Raw genomic sequence first — 25,146 nt, forward strand, 5'->3', positions numbered from 1 at the left:
CATATACACCATGGAATACTATGCAGCCATAAAAAAGGATGAGTTTGTGTCCTTTGTAGGGACATGGATGCAGCTGGAAACAATCATTCTTAGCAAACTATCACAAGAACAGAAAACCAAACACCGCATGTTCCCACTCATAGGTGGGAACTGAACAATGAGATCACTTGGACTCGGGAAGGGGAACATCACACACCGGGGCCTATCATGGGGAGGGGGGAGGGGGGAGGGATTGCATTGAGAGTTATACCTGATGTAAATGAAGAGTTGATGGGTACTGAGGAGTTGATGGGTGCAGCACACCAACATGGCACAAGTATACATATGTAACAAACCTGCACGTTATGCACATGTACCCTAGAACTTAAAGTATAATAATAATAAAAAAATAAAAAATAAAAAAAACAAAAGGAGGGGGAGGGCAACATTGCAACTATCAGACCAGGACTGCATATGACTCCTGGCTATGATTGCCAAATATATTTCAGGACACCCCGTTACATTTGAGTTTCAGATGAACAACCAATGTCTTCTGTATATGTACATCTTTAATATTTCACGGAATATACTAATATAAAATTGTTCATTGTTTATATAAAATTAAAATGTATCTGGTATTCTGTAAAAAATAATAATAATAATAATAATACTTACCTCCTAATGACTAATCCTCATAAGGATTAAATGAGCCCTTGTGTGTAAATTGGTTAGGATGATGCCTCCACAAAGTCAGCACCACATTATAGTTGTTAAAGAAAATAAACATGTATACATTATTTTGATACATGGAATATGTCATGGGAAAGAGACCCCAGACAATTCTGGTAAGGAACAGAACCAAGGCCAGTAAGTGGAGGCTGATAGGAGACAGAGACTCTTAATAAAAACAGAAATTTCAGTAGTTAGAGATGGTCAAGAATGGAGGCTTGCCCTAGGAGGCAGTGACAAATAATGTCTAAAGAGGGGCTGGATTCTTTTCCTCTCTAAAATGGAGACAACATCTGTTGCACAGAGTTGCAGGGACACTAATGAGATGATGCATGTAGCTACCCACTGCTGTGTTTGTCACCAGTTACACCCTCAGTAAACAGTAATTATTGTGAATAATACTGTAAATGGGTTGTGATGAGGGTGGTACAGAAATTAAGAAAACTGCCACTTCAAACAGCATACAGTATAGTGAGGGTGACAAATACATACATAGCATATTTATCATGGACCAAGCAGTGTTTTAAGGACTTCATAAACTTGACACATGTGATCCTCACAACATCCCCATGAGGCAGTATTTTCATGGTCCCCATTTGCATACGAGCAGACTGAGGCACAGAGGTAGTAAGTAGCCACCCAAGGTTTAATTGGCTTGCCCAAGGTCACCTGGGCAGTAAGGGGCAGAACAGAGATTAGGTCTCAGCCGTCGGGCTCCAAAGTCCACACACTTACCTACTATGCTACCCAACTCTCGCAAGGCAACTGTAGTCATACAGGACAATAAACGCACAACGGTGTGAGCACAGGGTGTTATGAGGGCCCCTAACCCAGCTGGGCTGCGGGCTTCAAGCGCCACAGGTGTTAGTGAAACCTCTCACCACAGTGGCAACAGAGCTCAATCTTGACAGACAAGTCAGAGATAAAACAGTGACTGGGTGGAAGGGCATTCTGGGTGCAGGGAACAGTTCTTACCACGGAAGGAGCTGAGTAGACTGGAGCAAGAGCAAGTCTCTTCACACGGCTGGGGACTAGGGCACGTGGCTGTGGTTAAGAGTGGCCAGAGATGAAGCTGGAAAGCTGGTTTGGACCAGGTATCAAGAGCCTTGAAGGCTGTGCCAAGGAATTTTTGTTTTCGTTCAGTAGGGTCTGACAATTAAGATTAAGCAACCCCAAACCCCAACCTCTTTGCCTTCTCTGTCTCTTCCTTACAGGATAAATTTGTTCACAAATAGTTTGGAAGGCTCAGTTCTTGACCACAGGTATTATGCGGGTGGATGCTCCCCACATTACATCCTGAACACGAGGTTTAGGAAGCCCTACAATGTGGAAAGCTACACGCCACAGGTAAGGGACAACCAGGTAGCAACGGAGGGAGCCCCAGCTGAGCACCCAGTTAGCAGGGTCCATGGTCCAGCCAGACAGCCTGCTAGCTGTGTGACATTAGACACATCCCCTTTTCTCTTAGAGCCTCAGTTTCTTCATATGTAAAAATGGGCAGTTCCTTCCTTTAGATCTTGCGTAGAAGATGACATGCTGTATATAGTAACAGGAGGGCGATTGTAGAGCAGTGATAATAGAAACCACAATATCAAAAGCTACCTTGAAGGTAGAAATAAAGCTTAGGATTTGGAGTCACACTGACTTGGTGGCTCTGCCACTTACCATCCATACAATCCTAACGGCTAAGAGCCTCTGTTTGCCTATCTTTAAATTGGGAGTTATGGAGATTCTACTCTGCAGGGAGAGGATTAGTGAGATAATGTGTGTAAGTATTTAGCACAGCGCCTGGCTTAATGGTGAGTCCACAGAAAATGTTAACTCTTGTTGCTGCTGTTACTGCATTCTTATCAAATCCCTGCCTATTAAAAGCAGGCATTGCTCTAAGCATTTTATGAAGTGCTCTACCAATGTAAGTCCCTATTATGATTAATGTACAAACTTAGAAACACATCTCACAGACAGTGGGGTTTAGAATAGCCCGTAGGACACACACACTTGAGATCTGATGGGAGGGAACACACTGGGTGCCAGGACTGGCTCTGCCACAGGTCCCAATTTTACCTTAGGTTAAATTCCTTTTCCACTCTGGGCCTCAGTTTTCTCATCTGTGAAACTGGTGGACGGAACTAGAGGATCTTGACAGTAATTTCCACTTCCAAAATTGCACGCTGTTTTCTAGCCGGGTGTGGTGGTGCATGTCTATAGTCCCAGCCACTCGGGAGGCTGAAGCAGGAGGATCGCTTGAGCCCAGGAGGTTGAGGCTACAGCGAGTCAAGGTCGTACCACTGCACTCCAGCTTGGTGACAAAGCAAGATCCTGTCTTTAAAATGTATATATTGCACCATGTTGAAGGCTAGCTCCTTCTTACTCCTCCTTCCCTTCCTCCCCAACACACTTTTTAGCCAAGAAAGAACAAATTTAGTTTAGCGCCAAACACACTCTCCATCAGGGTGTCCAGTGCCATCCACAAAACTTCTACTTTCAAGGGAGGATTTCAGAGCAGCCATTACCATCCAGGTAAAAGTGGATCCCAACTCAGGCAGGACATACATGGTAAACTCTCCACTCTCCATACCAACATTCTTTGAGTGCTGTGCCAGGTGCCGTGCTGTGATTTACCAGTATAAGCCCAATCCTCAGAACAAGCCTGATGAAAGGGACCATTATCGCCTCCATTTTACACATGAAGAAACTGAGGCATGGAGAGGTCAAGGCAATTGTCCAAAGTCATCCGACTAGGAAAGAGCAGAGATGCAGTGCATCTCAGCAGCCACTCTGCAGACCATGTCCGAACTGCTCCTCCTTCCCCTTGTAGCAGCTGAGCTGTTGCATCCTCCTCTGGGAATTGCAGGCATCCAGAAGCCGATGGGAGCTGTGGGCAGGGAAGTGACTTGAGACTGGTCACTCCAGGGCCCCCGAGGCAGTACCCTTGGCAGTTTCCCTACACACAAAGCCATGAACACTGGTTTTCGAGCAAAGGGCTCTCCTAAGTTCTCTCTAAGGCACTTTCCTGTGTTTGTCACTTGATCCTCCAGCCACTGCCTTAGACCAGACCCTCATCACCCATCACCTGCACTGCTCATACAGCCTCCTCATGGATTTGTCTCTCTGACTCCAAATTTTTCCCTTCCAATCCAACCACCAGGCTGGCCCAAATCATCTTCCTGAGGCTTGATCTACTTCCTCTGCTGGGTCGTATTTGCATTAAGCCCAGATTTCAGGACAAGTAATTCAAAAGCCTATTTTGACACCAGAACATCCTCTCGCAATATCCCCCTTTTCTCCTCACTGTTTCAACTTCTCATTGAACTGTACTGCTATCCTTGCAGTTCCTGGGGCACACCCTGCCCTTTCCCACCTCCATGCTTTTAATTAAGCTGAGCCTACAGCCCAGAATGTTCCCCTGCATTTTTGCCAGTTGTAATCCAAATCAAAAACCAACCTCTAAGTTTCCACCCAAGGTATTGATCAGGTCTGTCTCTACTACTGAACCAAGAGCCCTGAGGTGGGGACACAAATTGGCCCTGGTTTTTCTGTATCCAGAGCATCTAATTCAATATCCAGCACATAGTAGGAGTAGAGTGGCTGTCTGCTCACTGGTATTGAACTGATTTGAGTCAAATGAAATAAAAAACACTTTTTTTTTCTTCTTTAGACCCAAGGCAAATACGAATTTACATTGAAAGAATATGAATCGTACTCAGATTTTGAACACAATGTCATAGAGAAAGCGGCAAGCAGTTCTGGTTTCAGTTTTGGTTTCAAAATATCTGGAATATTTGAACTTGGTATCAGCAGGCAAAGTGATCGAGGCAAACATTATATTAGGAGAACTAAACGATTCTCTCATACTGTAAGTATGTCTTTGTTGCCTTTAAACGTATATGTTGTCTTACTCCATTTTCTGCTGCTGTAACAGAACACCACAGAATGAATAATTTATAAAGAAAAGACATTTACTTGGCTTGCAGTTCTGGAGGCTGGGAAGTCCAAGATCAAGGGGCCACATCTGGTGAGGGCCTTCTTGCTGCATCGTAACATGGTAGAAGGCATCACATGGTGAGGAAGTACATAAGGGGGCTGAACTTCATTCTTTTATCAGGAGCCCACTCCCACGATAACTAGCCCTCTCCTGAAACAACAGCATTAATCTATTCATGAGGGCAGAACCCTCATGACATAATAACCTCATAAAGGTGCCTCCTTTCAAAACTGTTACAATGGCAATTAAATTTCAACATGAGTTTTGGAGGGGACATTCCAGCTATAGCCTATGGATCCTTTTGAAATGACATGCCCTCCGATGTGTCTATATTCCACATTACTACTAGTCCTAACAACCGAATATCTTTCTGTTGTCTTGAAATCTTCTCAAAAAAATAGCTAACTTACTTTTTAAAGAGACCAAGCAGAGATAACCTTCTATAATTATTTTCTTTCATTTTCTAATATACTTTTCCCTTAGGTTTTCAATAAGCTTAAGATGTACCTTTGAAGACTAGAACTTCTCTGAAGACTTTTCAACCCACAGGAATTTGACTTTTATCCCAGACATCTGACTGAAATTCCTCTCTGGAATGTCACCCAAGACCTCTTCTCTGACTTCTTAGGGTGCTTGGTGGAGATGACCAAACCATTGCTCTCCTGTTTCTCCTGCTTTCTTTCTGCTCCTTACCAGCTTCCTTCCTGGATCTAACATTCCCATCTGTCCTTTATTTAATTCATGGCCCTCTTCTCTATGTACTCTCCAATATCCCCTGGGTGCCATCTTCAACTCACTTCCTCTTTTACGGGGACAAGCTATGAGCCTTCATCACTGCTTCTAACCTCTCAGTTAAACTTCAGACCTTCCCTAACCACTCTTCTGAGCATCTTACCTGGGCATTGTGCTGACACTCCAAGGCAATGTCTTCTTCCTAAATTTTTAATGGATGTTAATGGCATATTCCTCTCTACTTTTCCAGGCTAAGAACTGAGCCAGAATCATATCTGGCTCTCACTTCTGCTTCATGTCCACATCTGTTGATTACCAAATCCTCCAGTATTACTCTTCAACATTTGTTTACACTAACTCCTATTACTTCTTAGTTAATCCAGGTTCTTTCATCTCTTACTATGCCCAACTAAATAGTTTCTCTGTCTCCTAGCTTGCCACTTCACATGCATGAAGAAATGTTTCTATGATGCTAATCTGATCATATCATCTGCTTCCTATTGCTTATTCCCACCCCTTTTCCTTCTCTCCTTCTCTGCCTTCCAGCTCCCTGATTCAAATTGCCAGTTATAGGATGCTAACATTGGGCCAGGCACTATCCTAAAGACAGACTAGGGATCTGTAGTCTCTAGGATAATATTCTTGCCTTCATGTTCACAGTATAGTAGGAGCAGCAAACATGAAAGCCAGTGTATTCTTTTTTTTTTTTTTTTTTTTTTTTTTTTGGAGACAGAGTCTCGCTCTGTCACCCAGGCTGGAGTGCAGTGGCATGATCTCGGCTCACTTCAACCTCCACCTCCCAGGTTCAAGTGATTCTCCTGCCTCAGCCTCCCGAGCAGCTGGGACTACAGGCATGTGCCACCTGCTTGACTAATTTTGTTGTATTTTTAGTAGAGACAGGGTTTCACCATGTTAGTCAGGATGGTCTTGATCTCCTGACCTTGTGATCTGCCTGCCTTGGCCTCCCAAAGTTCTGGGATTACAGGCGTCAGCCACCGCTCCCGGCCGTATTATTCTTAATTATATCAGTTATAATACAACATGGCATATGCTATAAAGGAAATGCAAGCAAGTACAATGCAATCTTAGAAAAGGGAGTGCCAGGGTGTGTCTGGGACCTTCAGGTTGGTATCAAATTGGAGGCAATGGCAAAGCAGAGATTTAAAAGATAAGTAGTTATGTATCAGGCAGAAAAGGGAGAAAATAACATTTCAGGGAGAAGGAACAGCATGTGCAAAATAATATGAAAGAGAATGGCAGGCTTGGGGAACAGTGAAAATTGGATGAATGCTGACATACGTGGTTGGTAGAAAGTAGCAAAGTATGGAGAGGAAAACTTCAGGGGTGTAGAAGCTGAAGCCAGAGAGGCTACTGGAGGACAAATTGTGATGATCTTACACTCAGAGTAAGGCAGCTGATTTTATTCTGAAGGCAACAGCAAGCCATGCAAGATTTTGCTTTAAGCTAAGAGAAGCATTGTCATAATACGATCTGAATTTTAGGGTGTCAACTCTGATTGGGGCATTGAAGGAGGCTAGAGAAAGGAAGGAGATTAGGGAGGAGGCTTTTATAATAATGCAAGCAAAAGGAGATGCAACCTAAAATATTCAGAAAAATAATGAACAGAGTACCTAGTGACTGCTTATTTAGGAAGGGTAAGGGAGAAGGAAGAGGGTCATAGGTCACTGAGGCAGGACTAGAATGGGGCAAGAGCAAGCTAGGAGACAAAATGAGGCCCCAGGGCAATAGGCACCAGCAGAGTTGGCATGGCTTTGTAGAGCCGAAGGATTTAGGATTAGGCAGAACATATCTCATAGGCATTTGCCACCTTCCTCTTTTTCTCTTCCTGTACAGTAGTATAGGGAATGCTCACCTAGGGTTGTACTAACACTTTCTAGATGTTTATACTTCATGAGGCATCGCCAACTTTCAGTCTATTCCATACACAGAGAGTCACCAAACTTTTTCTGTAAAGGGCCAGATAATAAATTATTTTAGGCTTTGTGAGACTGCAAGGTCTCTGTTGCAACTATTCAATGCTGCCATTGGGGTGTGACACCAGTTGTAAACCATATGTAAATAAATGGATGCAGTTGTGTTCCAATAAAACTTTATTTACAAGTACAGGCACTGGGTTTGGTATGAGGCTTGTATTTTGCTGACTCCTGCCATACGCTGTCATTGCTGGTTTTCCTAAAGCAGCACTTTTACTCTTTCTTGTGTGGCTTTTTTTCAGAGTTTACAAGGTATCAACAAAGCGGGCACTTTTGCAGGTTAGCAAATCCTATGTCCCATCAGAGAGGTCCCATGCCCTCCAGCTGCTCCCTGCCATGCCTGCTTCTGTTACCCTTCCCAGTCCTTATTCTCTACAGTAAAGAGGTGAGTTAAGAGCAAGCTCTTCCAAGCTGAACAGGATGTCAGAATATTTATGAGCATTGAAAGCTTGTCAAAGAGGCTGTCTTCTCTCAAGTATCCTAAAGGAATCATAAGAGTGATGACCCCGGGCCAAGAACATCAGATGGTATTTGTAAAGTTCATCTTCTCGTTCCAGATTCCTAACTTTAAAGGTCTGGTTTTCCCATGTTGGTATTTCATTTAGAAAAGCGTATTTCTGCATGCACGCTCTGACCTTGAAGTAGCACATTACAAGCTGAAACCCAGAAGCCTCATGCTCCATTACGAGTTCCTTCAGAGAGTTAAGCAGCTGCCCCTGGAGTACAGCTACGGGGAATACAGAGATCTCTTCCGTGATTTTGGGACCCACTACATCACAGAGGCCGTGCTTGGGGGCATTTATGAATACACCCTCGTTATGAACAAAGAGGCCATGGAGAGAGGAGGTACACTGCCCAAGGGACCATGGCTTTCCTAAAAGCTGGGGAAAGCGTCCTAAGTCGAACTTGTAGTTTTCTTTCTACCTTCCTGGCTACACCTTCACAGTGTCATTTGCAGATTTCTCTTCCTCCTCTGTTTGATTGACAATGTCAGTCCTCTCCTGCCTAACTCCTTAGGCCATTCTCTTTTCTACAGCTCTTCTCTCTATGAAGTTGTATCCAATCCCATGGTTCTAAATACATCCAGCATGCAGATAACTCCTGGATCTCTTCCTGGATCCATCCTGGATCTCTTCCTGCACCTAAGAGTTTATGTTGAAATGTTTCTTTGATGTCTCCATGTGAATGTGTAACAACCCTCACCAGCTGAACATGTGCCCAAAGAGAACTTTTGACTTTCTTTCTCCAATACATTTCTTCTTTAGTCATCCACATTTCAGGAATGGTTCTACCGTCCAACCAGTGGCTCAAGCCATAAAACTAGCAGTCGACCTTGATTACTTTTCTTTTCTTCAAATCTATTGTTTTTTCTTTTCTTAAAATCCATCAGCTCTACCTCCAAATTATATTTCCTATTTTTCCTATTACCACCGTAGCCTCATCCCATGACCAGACCTTCACATTCAAAGTTTAATGTGAATGTGAATCAAGTATGAATCTTGGAGGAGGTAGATTCTGATTCAGTGGGTTTGGAGTGAGACCTGAGAGTGCATTTCTAACAAGCTTTGGAGTGATCCTGATGCTGCTGGCTGATAGACCATACTTTACATAGCAAGGTCTCAGATTATTACTGTGGTCTCCAAACTAATATTCCACCCCCACCCCTCCCCTATAATTCATCTTCATACAGATATCCCAGCTCTTTCCAACTCCAGTCAACTACAAGTCTGCTGCTTTCCAATCCAATATCCTTTCCTATGACATGGCACTTGTTGGGTTAAGTGAACTGCTGTAGGTCACACAGATTGCAGTGGCAGAGCCAGGGCTTGATTACCAGTCCATGTACTTGCAAGACGACTCATGGTACACAATGTAAATTTATACAGTGCGGCCTCAGTCTTGTCAAAATCAGAGGTACCTTCCTGCATAAAAATGATCTCAAAAGTGCTTTCCACTGTTCCTCAAACTGCTTCCCATAAAAGGGCTTAATAATTAGATAAGTTGGGAAAACACATAATAGATTCTACTCTCAAAGTTTCACAAATGTACTCCAATAAAATGACCTCTCCACCTATTTGTATGCAACATCTGTCATACTTTCTCGACCACAGAAGTTCCTTTTCTCATAACATCTGCTACCATCTCATGGGATTCATGTTACAAGAAATGCACTTTGGGAAAAACTGATCTACACCAACATTGCTAGACAGCCCTGGTGGTCAAAGTTGCTCCTTTCTCCCTGAACTGGCCTCAAAGTGCTCAGAGAGGTGCTTATAAGTCACATCTGGAATTTCAGCAAGACCAGGGGAGGAGGATGCCTCAGGGAGAATTAGGGTGGAAGAAGTAGGAAATAGTCCAAAAATGAAGAAGAAATCAGGGAAATTTGCCCCTCCTCTTTGCCAGATACTACGCCTTACTTTTTATATGCATTTTCTCAACTAATTAACTAACACACTTTTTCTACTTTATCAAAGATTGGAGAAGTGTGGGTCAGGGAGGGCAGGCAGATTGTAACAGTCTCTGTACTCACTGGATCTATCCCTAGAGAATCAATAAGATCAAATTTTTAGAAAATGACTCTGAGCACTTCCCCTCTTTCAAAGTCAGCAAAAATCCTCAGAGAGCATTGCGGGGAGGCTGAAAGGGGAAGTTGGGTCTGAGCTCTACGAAGTCTCTGCCCTGGTGCCAGTTGCTGCCTGCATTTCTTGTTATCAAACTGGTGACCTATTTATTTGAACCCGAGTCCTTGTGACATCCAACAAGGGCTAGGCCTCTGGATTCGATCATATGGAAAGGGACAGAATGAATTACGTTTTATGTCATGGACTTTTTTCCTTGCTTTCTTCAGATTATACTCTTAACAACGTCCACGCCTGTGCCAAAAATGATTTTAAAATTGGTGGTGCCATTGAAGAGGTCTATGTCAAGCTGGGTGTGTCCACAGGCAAATGCAGAGGTATTCTGAATGAAATAAAAGGTGAGTGACAGGGGCTTGTGACTTCCACACTTACAATGTTTACCCTCCTAGTGCTTCCGGTGATTACATCTCCCTCCCTTTTTGAGACAAATACTATCCCAACTTCTATGCCAAGTATGTCCTTCTGTTTTTTATAGTTTTACCACCTAACATATCGCCAACTAACATGACTTAGCGTTGCTTATTTTTGAACTTTATATGGATGGACTATAATCCTTCCAGTCCTGTGTTTTCCATTCAACATAATGTTTTTGTGTATAACTATAGTTAGTTCACTTCTATCACTGCAGACTATTTTGTTGAATATACCACTTTTTCTTTGTCCATTCTACTATTGATGAACACTTGTTTTGTCTCCTCTTTCAAGCAATTATAATCAATGCTGCTCTGAACATCTTACATAGTTATCTGGTACACATGTACAAGTCTCTTTCCAGGGAGCACACATAGGACTGGAACTGCTGGGTTTTAGAGGGTGCGCTTTTTCAATTTAACTAGATAATGCTAAGCTGTTTTCTAAAATGGCTGCACCAGTTTATATTCCTGTTGGCCATAGATGAGGACTCCTCCCCTTCCTCTCCCCCAGCTTTTTTTTTTTTTTTTTTTTTTTTTTGAGACAGAGTCTTACTCTGTTGCCCAGGCTGGAGTGCAATGGTGTGATCTCAGCTCACTGCAGTCTCCACCTTCTGGGCTCAGGCAATCCTCTCACCTCAGCCTCCTGAGTAGCTGGGACTACAGGTGCATGCCACCATGCTCGGCTAATTATTATTATTATTATTATTTTATTTTTTATAGAGACGGGTTTTGCCATGTTGCCCAGGCTGCTCTCAAACTCTTGGGCTTAAGACATCTACAAGCCTTGGCACCCCAAAGTGCTGAAATTACAGGCATGAATCACCATGCCTGGTGGAGACACCCCCTACTTTTTAATGCTGCTCAGGTGTTGCAGGCTCAGACTTGAGGAGCTGTTTTACACCAGTTCTTTTTTTGTTTGTTTTTTGAGATGGAGTCTCACTCTGTCACCCAGGCTGGAGTACAGTGGCATGATCTCAGCTCACTGCAACCTCCGCCTCCCGGGTTCAAGGGATTCTTCTGCCTCAGCCTCCCAAAAGCTGGGACTACAGGCGCCCACCATCACTCCTGGTAATATTTGTATTTCTAGTAGAGACAGGGTTTCACCATGTTGGCCAGGCTGGTCTCAAACTCCTGACCTCAAGTGATCTGCCCACCTTGGCCTCCCAAAGTGCTGGGATTACAGGCGTGAGCCACCACGCTGGGCTGTTTTACATCAGTTCTTTTGGCACTGGGGACATAGACACATTAGAATGGAAATAACTCACTGATATGATTGAGGGCTTTCTGGGCAACTCTATAAGTCAAAATAATAATTGCTTTATCGTGGCCACTGTTGAGTAAGTATCTACTACATGCTTAGCACAGACTTTATAAATTTTCCCATAATTGTCATCTCACACAAAGAAGTGAGACTACTAAGGCCTGGACAGGACTGTCTGGTAAGTACCTTCATCTCTCCCCGATTTCTTATCTGCACAGTGAGGATTATATAGCTACTATTTTGTAGTGAAGATTAAATGCATTCATACATGTACAGCACTTAGATTAGTGACTGACACATAAATAATCAATAATTATTAGCTGTTAATATACCATTTATTCTTTACATGGATGCAGAGTATCCACTTTGCAGATGAGAACAAAAAAGAAATCTCATACTGTATAAATAATTTGTCCAAAACCACAAGGCTAGACAAAGTCATAGCTGGACTCATGCCTGGTCAAGGTGTGTAGGGTGAGTGGAGGAGAGGATGAACTCAGTTTCCCCCAGGTGAGTTCCACTACACTCTACCTGCAGGAGTCAGTTTGGGGAGAGGAAAGTTATTTGACCAAGGAACAGTGGCTATAAAACCAGACAAACCTTGTTTAAAATTTATCTTTATCAGCTACTAGCTGTGTGGGCCTTGGCAAGTCACTTAACAATTCCAGGTATGAGTTTCATAATTTGTGAAGTAGAGCTAATAATGCTGGGCTCCTAAAATTGCTGTCTGGTAAAAGAAAATATCATACCCTATCTCTGTATCTAACCATCTACCTCTCTGTGTGTCTCTCTATTATCTATCTATCTACTATCTGTTATCTATCTATCTATCTATCTTTCTATCTATCTATCTATCTATCTATCTATCTATCTATCTATCTATCTATCTTTCTATCTGTCTTTCTACCAATCTATTATCTATCTCCTATGACCTATCTACCTACTTATCTATCATCTATCTTCCTATCTACTCTCCTATCTACCTACCTATTTGCCAGTCTATTATCTACCTATCTACCTACCTATTATCTCTTTATTTATCTATCTAGTCTAGCTATCATCTATCTTCCATAAACTTACTCAGTAACTAGCACTTACAGTTGCTCAAGATAAATGTCTTTTTCTTGTCCTGCCCTCAATTTGTGTTGCCTATGGATGGGTGAGTTTCCCTTTGCCCCATGCACCACGACTGCCCTGTGGGCAAGGAAGTGTCTGGTCTACCCACATCTCTCAGATAAGCTCAGTGAATATGATGTACCCAAATTGTTGGTTGGGTTGCAGTAAATTCTAGGGGGCAGAGGGGTATCCTCTGTGACCTGCTAGCTCTCTGTGTCCATTCCAGACAGAAACAAGAGGGACACCATGGTGGAGGACTTGGTGGTCCTGGTACGAGGAGGGGCAAGTGAGCACATCACTACCCTGGCGTACCAGGAGCTGCCGACAGCGGACCTGATGCAGGAGTGGGGAGATGCTGTGCAGTACAACCCAGCCATCATCAAAGTTAAGGTACACAATGCTGCTCTACCATCCTTTCCTCCACCTGGAAAATAGCTTCTGAGGACCTACTATGAGCCAAGGTATAAAATGCAGAGATCACTAAGACCCAGGCCCTGATTTTGAGACATATATACAATAGTAGAAAATATATTTTAAATAAATAAATTATGACACATTGCTCAGTACTACCTAGAGACCTTTGACTCCCTCTCACTTGGGCCCCAAGTTGCTAAAAGAAACTAACAATCAGCTTCTAATTCTAGCTTGCTCCTTCATCTTCTTCTTTTTCAGAGACAGGGTCTTGCTCTGTTGCCCAGGCTGGGCTTCAGTGGTATGATCTTGGCTGACTGCAGCCTCCAACTCCTGGGCTCAAGTGATCCTCCTGCCTCAACCTCCCAAGTAGCCGGGGTTACAGGTGCATGTCACCACACCTGGCTAATTTAAATTTTTTTTTTTTAGAGATGGGGTCTTGCTATGTTGCCCAGGTTGGTCTTGAACTCCTGACCTCAAGTGATCCTCCCACTTTTGCCTCCCAAAGTGCTGGGATTACAGGTGTGAGCCACTGTGCCTGGCCTCTAGCCTCTCTAGTGAAATAAAAGAAATATTAATTTCATTAAAATATAATCAATTAAATTAATGTTCCTTTTATTTCAGTAGAGAATCACTCATTTAATTATTTATTCATTAAACATTATGCATTCAACCCACAAATAGTTGCTAAATTCCTGCTATGCTACAGGAACTAAGGTACTAGGGAAAAATAGAGGAAGATGCAAGGATAAAACATATAGTCTATGAGGAACAGTAAGATACACACACGCATAACTATCTTACAGGACAGGATAAGACATCACAACAACTAACATGTCTTGAGCACCTAATATATTCATGACCCTCTTTATAAATGCTTTTTCATCTAACATTTAAAAATGTTATTTTGTTTAATCCCCACACTGGTCTGTAAATTAATTATTCTTATCTCCATGTTGTGATTGACAAAAATCAAGGGCTAGGGAGGTTGTATCCATTTTTGGCTGCTCAAGAGTCTATTCGGTTCAAACAAAAGACTGACTTCTTCCCTCCCCTCTAGACTTTCCTGTGGGTTTGATGAATAAAAAATAATGATCTTAACCACTTGTCACCCAAACTAGAGAGTTTTATAATGTTAAACTAAAAAGATGTTTGTTAGAACAGGACTGTCATACATATCAGTGATGGTAGGTCCTTGCCTGTGGGGACTTCTGCATGGTGCCCATAGCACAACTTAACACCATGCTCTTCTTGCCAGTGTCTGTACAGTCATTATGTACTAGTACCCACCCGCTGGGGATCCCACCTTGCAGTCAAGGTAGAGGTTTGAGGGGCTGGACCTCTGATGAGAGACTCTGCAGTCTCTAGTCTGGGTGATTTCTTTATTTGCATGTCAAATGCATAGCTTCTGCGGAACAAGAAGGCTGCCATTCAAACCCTCTCCTTTGCACTTATTCAGCGGTGGCACTTAGGGTACAGTTGCTGGCAAACATGAGAAGGATAAAATCAGCTGAGCTGCAAGAGCTCCTGAGAAATCTGGGCTTGGCCGATGCCATGGTGACATTGGTGGGCATCACAGCTCATCATGGGAGAGAACAGAGTTCAAGGGAAAATGGATCTCTAGCCTTTATTTCTTTTTCCTGAAATATATTCCCTGAATCTTTTTTAAAAAACTGAGAACCAAAGGAATGCCCTGGTTACTCAGATCAGTTGAATGTGCCTGTTTGGCCACTGGGAATGTCAAATGCCAAGCATGTGATGTGATGTGGGATGTGTTAGAGAATCAGAGATGTTTTGGGAGTGTTGCAAGAGTGGAGGAGGCAGGAGTTTTGAAGGTTTTCCCACACCTCTGTACCTTCTCACCCTGAGTGGGAAATATATACTCTGGGCATCCCACTCTCACATGCATTTTTTCTGGCAAAAGAAAACTGCAGATGGCTTCACATTATGTCAGAATAATAATTCTCCACAAAGCCAGCTTACCAGGTAGCTGGAGTGGCAATTGATTTCAGGACAGCAGAGCCCAGTAGACAAACAATTTCTAGATGCAATAGTTTCAGCCAAGGCTTAATTATGTAAACCAGTCTTCCAGACCAAGGCCTAAAACATAATTTCTATAGAAGCAGGTAGGCAGGGAAGGAGACCACAGAGGAATCCATTCTTAATATTTAGTGGTAAACTTTACACATAGTTAGCTCTTTGTTCAAAGAAGACTTAAGAGGCAGCAATGAACATATAAAGATATTTTTGAACACAAAAGATTGAAATTATGTTCATGATATAGGAAATCATGAAGTCTAAAAAACCAGAAAAATAGAAGTAAATTTTAGAATACATTTTCTGTGATTATCATAAAATCCAAGGAAAAGAAGAATTTATGAAATAAAAGTTGAGGTGTTTAGACACTAATCAGGTGAAAAAGCAAGTGACTGAATACAGGAAACCAAACATACGATAGCAGAATTAAAGCCCACATTGGAAGCTATAAAGGACAGAACTGACATTGCAGAAAATTGAGACGGTGATGTGGACGGTGTTATAAACATGTGCTTATAATGCAGAAGCAAGAGACAGGGAGATTAAAACAATGGCAGGAAAGAAATATGATGGACAGAGAGTACAGGAGTAGAAAGCTTAAAACACAGAGACTTCTTCCTAACAATGAGACAAGATTAAATGTGAAAACACATTAATCAAAAACATAAGAAGAGAATCTTCCCTGAGCTGATAATGCAGAATGAACAGCTCATTGAAAACTAAGCCAAAGTACTGAAAACAAAACAAAACTGAAACACATCCTGGTGAAAGTGTTTACTTTTAGGAACAAATATATCCTAAAGGAATAAAAGTCAAACTGGCCCTAGAATTCTTTGCAGTGTGAAATGCTTGAAGAAAATGGAGCAACAACTGTGGCGTCTTGAAGGAAAAACTTGTGGCCTAGTGAAATAGTCATTAATGGGTGAAGAATTCCAAAGAGATTTTAGATAGTAGAAGAGTCACATAAAAGGTTGCTAGATTTCGCAAATGAAAACACAGAAAGTTCAGTTCAATTTGAATTTCAGATAAATAAGGAATAATTTTTTAGTGTAAGTATCTCCCACATATCACATGGGGTATACTTAAACTAAATAGATATATATTTGTTTTTTAATCTCATATTAAAATATAACTGAATGTCCTGTCTTTAACTGGTAATCCTAGTCACAAAGTCTGTCATCCATGTATATTTCTATGCTAGCCAGGATAGTTAGGTTGTGGGCTGGGTCCTACGCTGGTGGAGAAGCCATTGTATGAATCACCGGCATCGCCCAGGGCAGAAGGGAAAAAATATAGTAATGAATGGTGCTCACACAGAGATCAGGATAGCCTAGGTCATGATGCAGAGAAAAATCTCCACATTTCAGTAGCTTGGTACCACAAAGCTTGTTTCTCAATCACATATGTCCAAAGTGTGTTGGCAAAGGGCATTTGCTCCATGTAGTTGCTCACAGATCCAGATGATGGGGACTGCATCTTGCCATGTGCTCCCAAGATCACCATAGCAGTGATAATGAAAGAGGGGGACAAGTCACCTCACTCTGTTTGGAAAGCCTCGACCTTGAAGTGACACTCTCTTCTCACCTGTCACTGGTTAAAACAAGTCACATTGCAAACCTGCCTTCAAAGAGAGCAAAAATGGCAGCCTTACCATGTGCCCAGAAAGAAAAGAAGCTAAAGTATTTAATAAACTGTAATAATGACCCTCATACCTTTCTCAAAGCAAATTATTCAAAGATTTTCTCAAAGCAAATTACTCTGGTCCAGAGAGCGCTTAAAATATAAATGTTGTGGCAGCATATGCCTGGAAAGACAATGTTGGATTTGGACCGACAAAGCTCACCTGCAAAAATAAATTCTGAATTTCAAAAAGGAAAATCCAGCAGGTGCGGTGGTTCACACCTGTAATCCCAGCACTGTGAGAGGCCAAGGGGGGTGGATGACATGAGGTCAGGAGTTCAAGATCAACCTGGCCAACATGGTGAAAACCATTTCTACTAAAAATAGAGAAATTACCTGGGTTTGGTGACGGGCGCATGTAATCCAGCTACTCGGGAGGCTGAGGCAGGAGAATCTCTTGAACCCAGGAGGTGGAGGTTGCAGTGAGCTGAGATGGTGCCATTACACTCCAGCCTGGGTGACAGAGCAAGACTCTGTCTCCAGAAAAAAAAGAAAAAAGAAAAAGAAAAAACAAAGAAAACCCTCGAATATAACTAAATGGCTGATAACATATCAAAAAAAATTTTACCACAAATGAGATCCTTAACATGTAAGGAAAGATAGTTTTGAAGAAAGAGACATCTCAAAGGAGATGAACACTTCTCAGTTGGTTTATAAAGATACAAAATGTTTAACTTCTGTAGTCATAAAAAATAAAAATTAAAGTAACTACAATATTATATTCTACCTATTAAATGGACAGGGATTAAAAGTCTACAATACTCACTGGCATTGACTGTGATGAGATGGATATTTCTGTCAAATAGTATGGGAATATAATTTGATACAATTCTTTAGGAACAGAATTTAAGCGGATATATCCAATACATTAAAAATGCTTATAGCTTTTCATCCAACAACCCCCAATGCAAAAATGTACTAAAGAAATAATTTGACAAGTTGGTAAAGATGTATGTGTAAAGGCATGTCTTCGTTTGTTATTTGAAGTAGCAAAACGGAAAAGAAAGAAAGGAAACTCTCGAGTCCTAAAGGCTCAAGAACAGATGAAGAGTTGAATACATTGTGGCTCACCCATATAGAAGGATACTCTGAAGCTGTGAGAAGCCGTTTTATCAAAGACGATGGAATCGTGTGGGAAAATGCTCATATTCTGATGATAAGTGAAGAAAGTGAGATATAAAATTACCCTTTTGCCACCAATTTGGTGTAAATAGTTACCTATTCATCCTTTGGATAGGTCCATCTACCTCCCCAAAAATACACACTGAAAGGAACAGACCACAGTGTTAACAGGTCACATCCTGTTTCCACTACTCACTAGCTTTGTGAGTTTTGTGAATCTACTTAATGTCTCTGTGCCTCAGCTTTTTCACCTGTACAAGAAGGAAACAAAAGACTAACGACCTCACAAGATTGTTGTAAAGATTAAGTTAGATAATGTATGTGAAGTATTTAATTCAGCACCTAATAAATGCTAGCTATGGTAATAATTATTTGTTATTGCTAAGAACACTAAGGTTTAGTATAGAAACTTGTGTAGAGTTTAGTCGTGCTCACCACTTCTTTGCAGCAATATGATAAAAGAAAATTTTCACAAGGGCAGGTGTGTTAAGGATTCAATGATCAATGTGAGTGGTTAGAATTGTGTATTTGGGGGAGAGGTGGGAAAGAAAGAGAAAGAGAAAAGGAGGACAAAAGGTAAGGAGGGAGGAGCAAAAGGAGAGAAGAAAAAAAGATAGGAAAAAATGAGGAGCAAATCAAATAACAGATGAATGTGCTATATTAAGTTTAAAAAGGAAATTTGGAGTCTTGAGGAGTTGCTGTTAAACTGCAAGTCAAACCATAGCTTGCAAAATTTGGAGAAGCCTAGGAGGGAGATTGTAAATGGGAATAATCAAGCCATTTTTATCAATAATCACAGCGAAGTAGGAGGAAAAACACAGGTTTGGGAACCGAATTCTGGTAATACCATATTGTGAACTGATCAAATTACTTAGCCTCACCTGAAAATGGGGCTGATAATTGCTAGTTTGTGAGGATGAAGTAGGATCATATTTGTAGACCTCCACACAGCTCCCAGGACACAGTACATATGGAAGATTCATTCCAGTTTGGCCTCTGATTTCCTCTGTCTCCTGCAGCAAATCTCAGTGCTGGTAGGAAAATGCCTTTGTGGTTAATGGCAGCCTTTTAAGGTGCTTCAGGAGCAAAATCAGATTACTGGAGGAGCTCTTCACCGGTGTAAAGCAAGCTCCCCTCTTTCTGTCTCCAAACTCCCACCCCCACCCCTTGTGTGGCCAGCAGGTTAGATGGTTCTGCAAACAGCCCCTGGATCAATTCATTGACCACAAAATGGTGAGACAATGGGACCACCAAGGGGCCTTGCTTTGCCCACTGGAGCGAAGGTCAGCGTCAGATACATTAAGAAATGGAAGCAATTTTCTTCCCAGGGGAGGCTTCTATTAGTCATGATTGCCTGCATTTAGACATACCCTAAACTCTCAGGGCAGGATTAGGGCAGAATCACAAGCAAAACCTGGAGAGGAACCTGGCCCTGGAGTTGCAACTTGAGTCAAGAGGAATAGAACATTTTAAACTATCTATTTGGACTGTCTGTGGCTCTGGTTTTTCTAACCCACAAACAATGCCACATCTATCTGTGACATCTCCCTCTCAAACACGGCCATGCCCACCGAGTGAACAGCATCTGCTGATTCTTCCTCTATGCTTCTGACAGCCAAATCCTCTCATCCATGCCTCCTGCCATCACCTTAATGAGGCCTTCCATCCCCCTACATCCATCCAGCCACTATATTCACTTAGCTGGGGGCTGGACTCTCGAAATACAGAGCTGAGACGTTGCCCTGATCTCCAGGAGCTTACAATCTAATCAGAAAAGAAAAAAAAAAAAAAGGAACTCTGCACATAAAAAAAGAAAAAAAAAAAAAAACAGTATTGACTATAAAGGAGCAGTAAAAAACCCTGGGATTTGTATCAGATGAGTAGTGCAGACAGTACCTTGAGTGATTAATGGAGGGAAGGTGTCCTGTGAGCTTTGGAGCTCTGGAAGGTTCCTGATGGTGACTCTTGCGGGATGGGCATGATTTTGATAGGTTTGGAGGGCGTAGTGATGTTGGGACGGTACTCCTATAATCCTTCCAAAGAGCTGCTGGAAAATCACCTTCTCTACCCCACCAAAGATAGATGAACCATCCACTCCTTTCTGCTCTCACCTGCTTCTTTCTGCAAGTTTCTGCTCTTGCCTGTAACCACCATGTGGTAACCATCTGTTGGTATGTTTGTCTCTGTCTCTCTCGATTCTGAGTTCCTTGACAGCAGGGATTTTATCTTACCCTTTTTTTTTTTTTTTTTGCTTAATGCCTAGCACTTAGTAAGCATTCTCAGTGTTTGTTGACCTGAACTTGAGTAAGCTAATTTGTGTATATTGGGTAAGGGGAAGCAGAGAGAAGATGGGGGATTTATCTAGTTTCATAGGAACCCACATGTGGTCTCTGTGCACTGATCCCGGTCCATTCCTTTGTAGTTTTGCTTTACACTTCTACTTGATAGATGTTTTTCTCTTTAAATAAGTGCCCTTTTCTCTTTCCAGGTGGAGCCTTTGTACGAACTGGTGACAGCCACAGATTTTGCCTATTCGAGCACAGTGAAGCAGAACATGAAGCAGGCGCTGGAGGAGTTCCAGAAGGAAGTTAGTTCCTGCCAGTGTGCTCCCTGTCAAGGGAATGGAGTCCCTGTCCTGAAAGGTACCACTTTCAGGCAGCCAGTGTCCCTGGTAGAAGCCATAATCTGAAGCAGACTAGGGGCCAGCCATTTGCCTGCTTCTATTTACCAAGAAGTCAGAATTTAGTCCACCGGGAGAAACTACTCTGGCTGTCAGTATACCTGGGTTCTAGCCCCAAGGGTTACTGTGGGTGACAGCATCATTAAGCTGAAGACAGGAGCAGGCTGAGACCCTGTGGTCCACAGCAAGGAGTGGGAATAGACTCAGAGCATCTCCCCCAGAAGATGGCCTGGGCTGAGTAGGAGAAGCCCTTTGTGCATGTCCTGACTAATATGTAATAAGATTTGTGGGTAGCAGCAAGGATGGGCCACTAGAACTTGATTGTTAAACTCAAGAGACATGCCTGGGGTCACTGCAGTGGGCAGGGCAGACTGGGAGGGGTGAAAGCCTGGGATCTTATGCTCCTGTTGTGATAGGTTAGCAAGACTCTAAAAAAGAGGCCAGCCCAGCACACAAAACAGGGCATCAGGAGCAACTGGTTACAGCAAGTCCCAGCCCAGGAACCAGCTGGAGTCAAGGCAGAGCCCATGTGAATGAAGTTAGCTCAATGGAACGGACAAAGAAGAAGGCATATTCTCAGGCAGAAAGAGTCCAGTTGCCAGACTGGGATTAAGGAATATGTCTCTAGCTCTTTGGACAGGATGGACATGAGCAGAGAATTAAGTGAGAGCATACAGCCTAGAAGTTCTGCTGTCAGCATAAGGACCCCTATGTGAGGGTTAGTTCTGCAGCAAGTGGAATCAGCTCATCAGCTCAAGATTTTAATCTAGGGTTGCTGAACTCTCCCTTGCCTTGTGTGAAATTTGGACCCAGAAACTTGGACCCACCTGAGGCTATAGAGTGAAGGTGAGGGAGAATATGGAGCCAGAGACTGGGGTGCTTGCAGGGCCTGACCTATGGTGGGCAATCCTGTAAAGAGATTTCTTGTGATTCAGATGAGAAGTTCCTTGACGGATTGCAAATTCGCATAGGGAATTACTTCCAAGGAGTCAGAACTGGCCAAAAGTCAGATGAGACATCTAAGAGTAAGGAGTTCCCCATCCTTGAGGTATTCAAGCCTAGGCTAGGCAATTATTTGGGATGAAGTTGAACGTCAATGACAATTGGCCTCAGTGACTGCTAATGTAGCTTCCGACACTGAAAGCATTTAAGAATGGGTCAAATGTCAGCTAATGAGTAATTGTCCTCAACAACTGTATGTATTCCCAGGGATGGCAATAAACACCCCTTCATGGCAAAGGCCCTCAGGAAAGGAGTAGGTATTCCTGGCACTGAACCTGCCCTTAGCAAGCTATTTAACTAAATATGTGCTCTGTTTTAACCTGATGGAACTGCAGTGATGTGCAGGGCTGAGCTCCAGGAGTTCTTTGCTCCACCTGGCATGATTCACACTTTCTCTGCCTTGTCTTCTCAGGATCACGCTGTGACTGCATCTGTCCTGTTGGATCCCAAGGCCTAGCCTGTGAGGTCTCCTATCGGAAGAGTAAGTTGATTGGAAAAGGAACTCTGGGGAGGGCCAGAGAATAATTCACCAGAACAAGAGCAAGGTGCGGGTGTGGAGTGTGGGGCTGGATACTAGGAAACCTGAGATCCATCCTGCTTAAACTCAGCTTGGGTTGAAATTCTATCTCCATCATTTAATAACTGATGCATTGATTGTTACTCATTTCATTATGTTTACAACACAGAGTGCTGCATGTTAGAGAAATATCAATGCGTGGCTTTTGTAAGCCATCTCTTTGGATCATTCCGGAATGCTTACCCTCTTTTTCTGCTTAGTATGCTCCTATTCAGCCCTCAAATTCCAGCATGGATGCCCCCTCCTCCATAAAAAATTCCTCTAATCCCCAAAGAATTAGCTAATTCCTCCTGCTGGCTCCCCCGGGACTTTGAACATGTATCTATTATAGCTCTTTGTGCATTGTACTTTGGGTTGATGTGTCAGTCTAGCTCCCCTGCACCTGTGAGTAAATATCCCATTTACCTCTGTGTCTCAGTAGCCAGGCACAGCTGTTGCTCAGTGATAATAGTTGAATTAACAAATGAAAGACTTGGCTATCATTAAGATCCCTTCCAGCTCTCAAATTCTTTGGCCAGTTTAACACACACGAGTTCTCAACCTTTCACTCCTCTCTCACTTTTATTCCTTTCTGTGACTTTTTGGTGATACTGTTCAATGTGGAAATGGCACATGTAAAACAAACAATGAACATTTACTGGACACTTTACTATATACTAGACACCTTGCTGAGTGCTTGAACTCAGCTTGGGTTGAAATTCCATCTCCATCATTTAATAACTGACCTTGAGCAAGATGCTCAGCCTCTTTATGCCTCAGTTTCTGTGCCTATAAGATGAATATGATCATATTAACTACCTCATAGAGTTGTCTTGAGTTTGTAAGGAGGCATATAAAGCATTTGGAATGATACCTTACACATTGTAAAAGCAAGATAACATTGGTTACTTTTTAAAGAGCACATTGTTACTTTGTATCTTATATATATTAAATTCTTTAATCCTCACAACAACCCCATGAAGTAGATATTATTGATATTCCCATTTTATGGATGAAGAAACTGAGGTTCAATGGGTCACTCACTAACATGCCCAATAGTCACGCAGTTAGAAGTATAGAAACCGAGGTTCGGGTCCAGTGGGTCTGCCCCCACAGCCTTTGACCTTAACTACTGCCTGCACTCTTATGTTCCCAGTGAAATACTCAAGGTTGTCCACCTTCTCATCTTGCACTTCAACCATGCCCGTAGCAGTCGTCTTCCCAGTGAGTCTGCAGTCACAGAACCACAGGGTTCCTATTGGCTGGAGGAGCCCTTGGGAACCATGCACTTCAGCTCTCTTATTTTTCAAATGGAGAGGCCCAGAGTTATTTAAGTAATTTACCCAGAATTATACTGTGAGGCAGTGGCATAGCTGGACACACGATATATCATGATGAAAGTGATTGATGACTTACCAATCTCACCAACAATCAAAAATCCTCAAGTGAAAGCAGAATGTCAGGGTGTGGAAAGCACTGGTGTCTGTTGTCACCTCATCTACAACATCCATTGCTCACAGTAGATAACACAGCTCCATTATATAGGTTGAGAAGAAGGTAACTGTCCAGCATCCTATAGCTGGGATGTGTCTAAGCTGGAAACCATTCATTCATTTATTTATTCATCCATTCATCCATTCAACACATGTTTAGCAAGGGCCTCCTGTGTGCCAGCTTAGCTGCTGGGTGAGCAAATCAGATATAGCCCCTGTCACAATGGAGACTTTGCTTTGGAAAGGAAGGCCAATATCATTTGAATTGTCCCATAAAGTTCTTTAAAGTTTAAATTGTAACAACTGTTACAAAATGCTCAGAGAACTTAAAATATGGGAACTGATGGAAAGTTAGGAGTCACAGGGAACTGATAGGGAGTTGGGGAGTCAGATAAGCTTTTCCCAAGGAAATAATACTTTTACTAAGATCTGAGGGGTGAATTGAATTGACCAGGTGAGTAGAGGAGGGAAGAGTGTTCTGGGCAAGGGGGGAAAGCCTATGCAAAGGCCCTGTGGTAGGCAGGAGCATGACAAGTACAATGGCCAGGAAGATGGCCAGTCAACTGCAGCAGGAAGCTTAGAGATTCAGACTCCCAAAGCCTTTTGGCTTGTATACCTCACCCAACCCCAGTAAGGCACCAGAATATAAGAAGAGCTAATTGATATTTGTTGACCTTCTTTCTTATAGATATCCCCATTGATGGGAAGTGGAATTGCTGGTCAAGTTGGTCTTCATGCTCTGGAGGACATAAGACAAGACAAAGGCAGTGTAACAATCCACCTCCTCAAAATGGGGGCAGCCGCTGCTCAGGCCCTGCTTCAGAAACACTTGACTGCTCCTAGCAGATAATACAGCAGTGGGCTACATACAGTGAGAGCTCTGAGCCCTCAAATACTCAGGCCAGCTCACCCCTACACCAGTTTCCAGCTGGGGTTCATGTGAGGACAAAAGGCAGTGCCATGCAGGCTGTTTAAAATAGAGATATTAGCTTGTAAAATGCCAGTTGATTTAAATAAATACTGAGTTAAAGGCTTAAGCATCTTTGTAATCCTCACCTTACTCACTCTACAACTTTATTTCACTCATATTGACTACCAGCCAGGAATTGTGTTGGAAGTTGTTCACATTTCACTTCCACTTTCTAGCTGCGACTGGCATATAGTAGGTGGTTAATAATGAATCGATGAATGAACATTAATGTGTACTTTCCTTGATGAGTACAAGGTCTTGTTCAATAATAATAGTAGTTCCTGTTTATTGGATGACTACTATATGTCAGCCATGGATTCTGTATATTAATTCCTTCCATCCTCATG

The 25,146-nt window shown here is 42.5% G+C and overlaps 1 protein-coding gene across 2 annotated transcripts in view; it reads left to right on the plus strand.

Moving 5' to 3' along the window:
- Nucleotides 1–24,869, plus strand: part of C8B (complement C8 beta chain) — a 44,963-nt gene extending 20,094 nt beyond the window's left edge. The window contains exons 6-13 of one of the 2 annotated variants that reach the window (XM_023186786.1): nt 1,923–2,055; nt 4,367–4,564; nt 8,025–8,265; nt 10,268–10,396; nt 13,075–13,238; nt 20,587–20,740; nt 22,193–22,261; nt 24,518–24,866. In XM_023186786.1, coding sequence (XP_023042554.1) covers nt 1,923–2,055; nt 4,367–4,564; nt 8,025–8,265; nt 10,268–10,396; nt 13,075–13,238; nt 20,587–20,740; nt 22,193–22,261; nt 24,518–24,672 — 1,243 coding nt within the window. In that variant the 3' untranslated portion in view covers nt 24,673–24,866. Of the gene's footprint in view, nt 1–1,922; nt 2,056–4,366; nt 4,565–8,024; nt 8,266–10,267; nt 10,397–13,074; nt 13,239–20,586; nt 20,741–22,192; nt 22,262–24,517 lie in introns of both variants that reach the window. The other variant, XM_023186793.2, reaches the window with a different exon arrangement.
- The last annotated feature ends 277 nt before the right edge of the window (nt 24,870–25,146 follow it).

The sequence above is a fragment of the Piliocolobus tephrosceles genome, chromosome 1 (genome assembly GCF_002776525.5).
Source record: "Piliocolobus tephrosceles isolate RC106 chromosome 1, ASM277652v3, whole genome shotgun sequence".
NCBI classification, from domain to species: Eukaryota; Metazoa; Chordata; class Mammalia; order Primates; family Cercopithecidae; genus Piliocolobus; species Piliocolobus tephrosceles.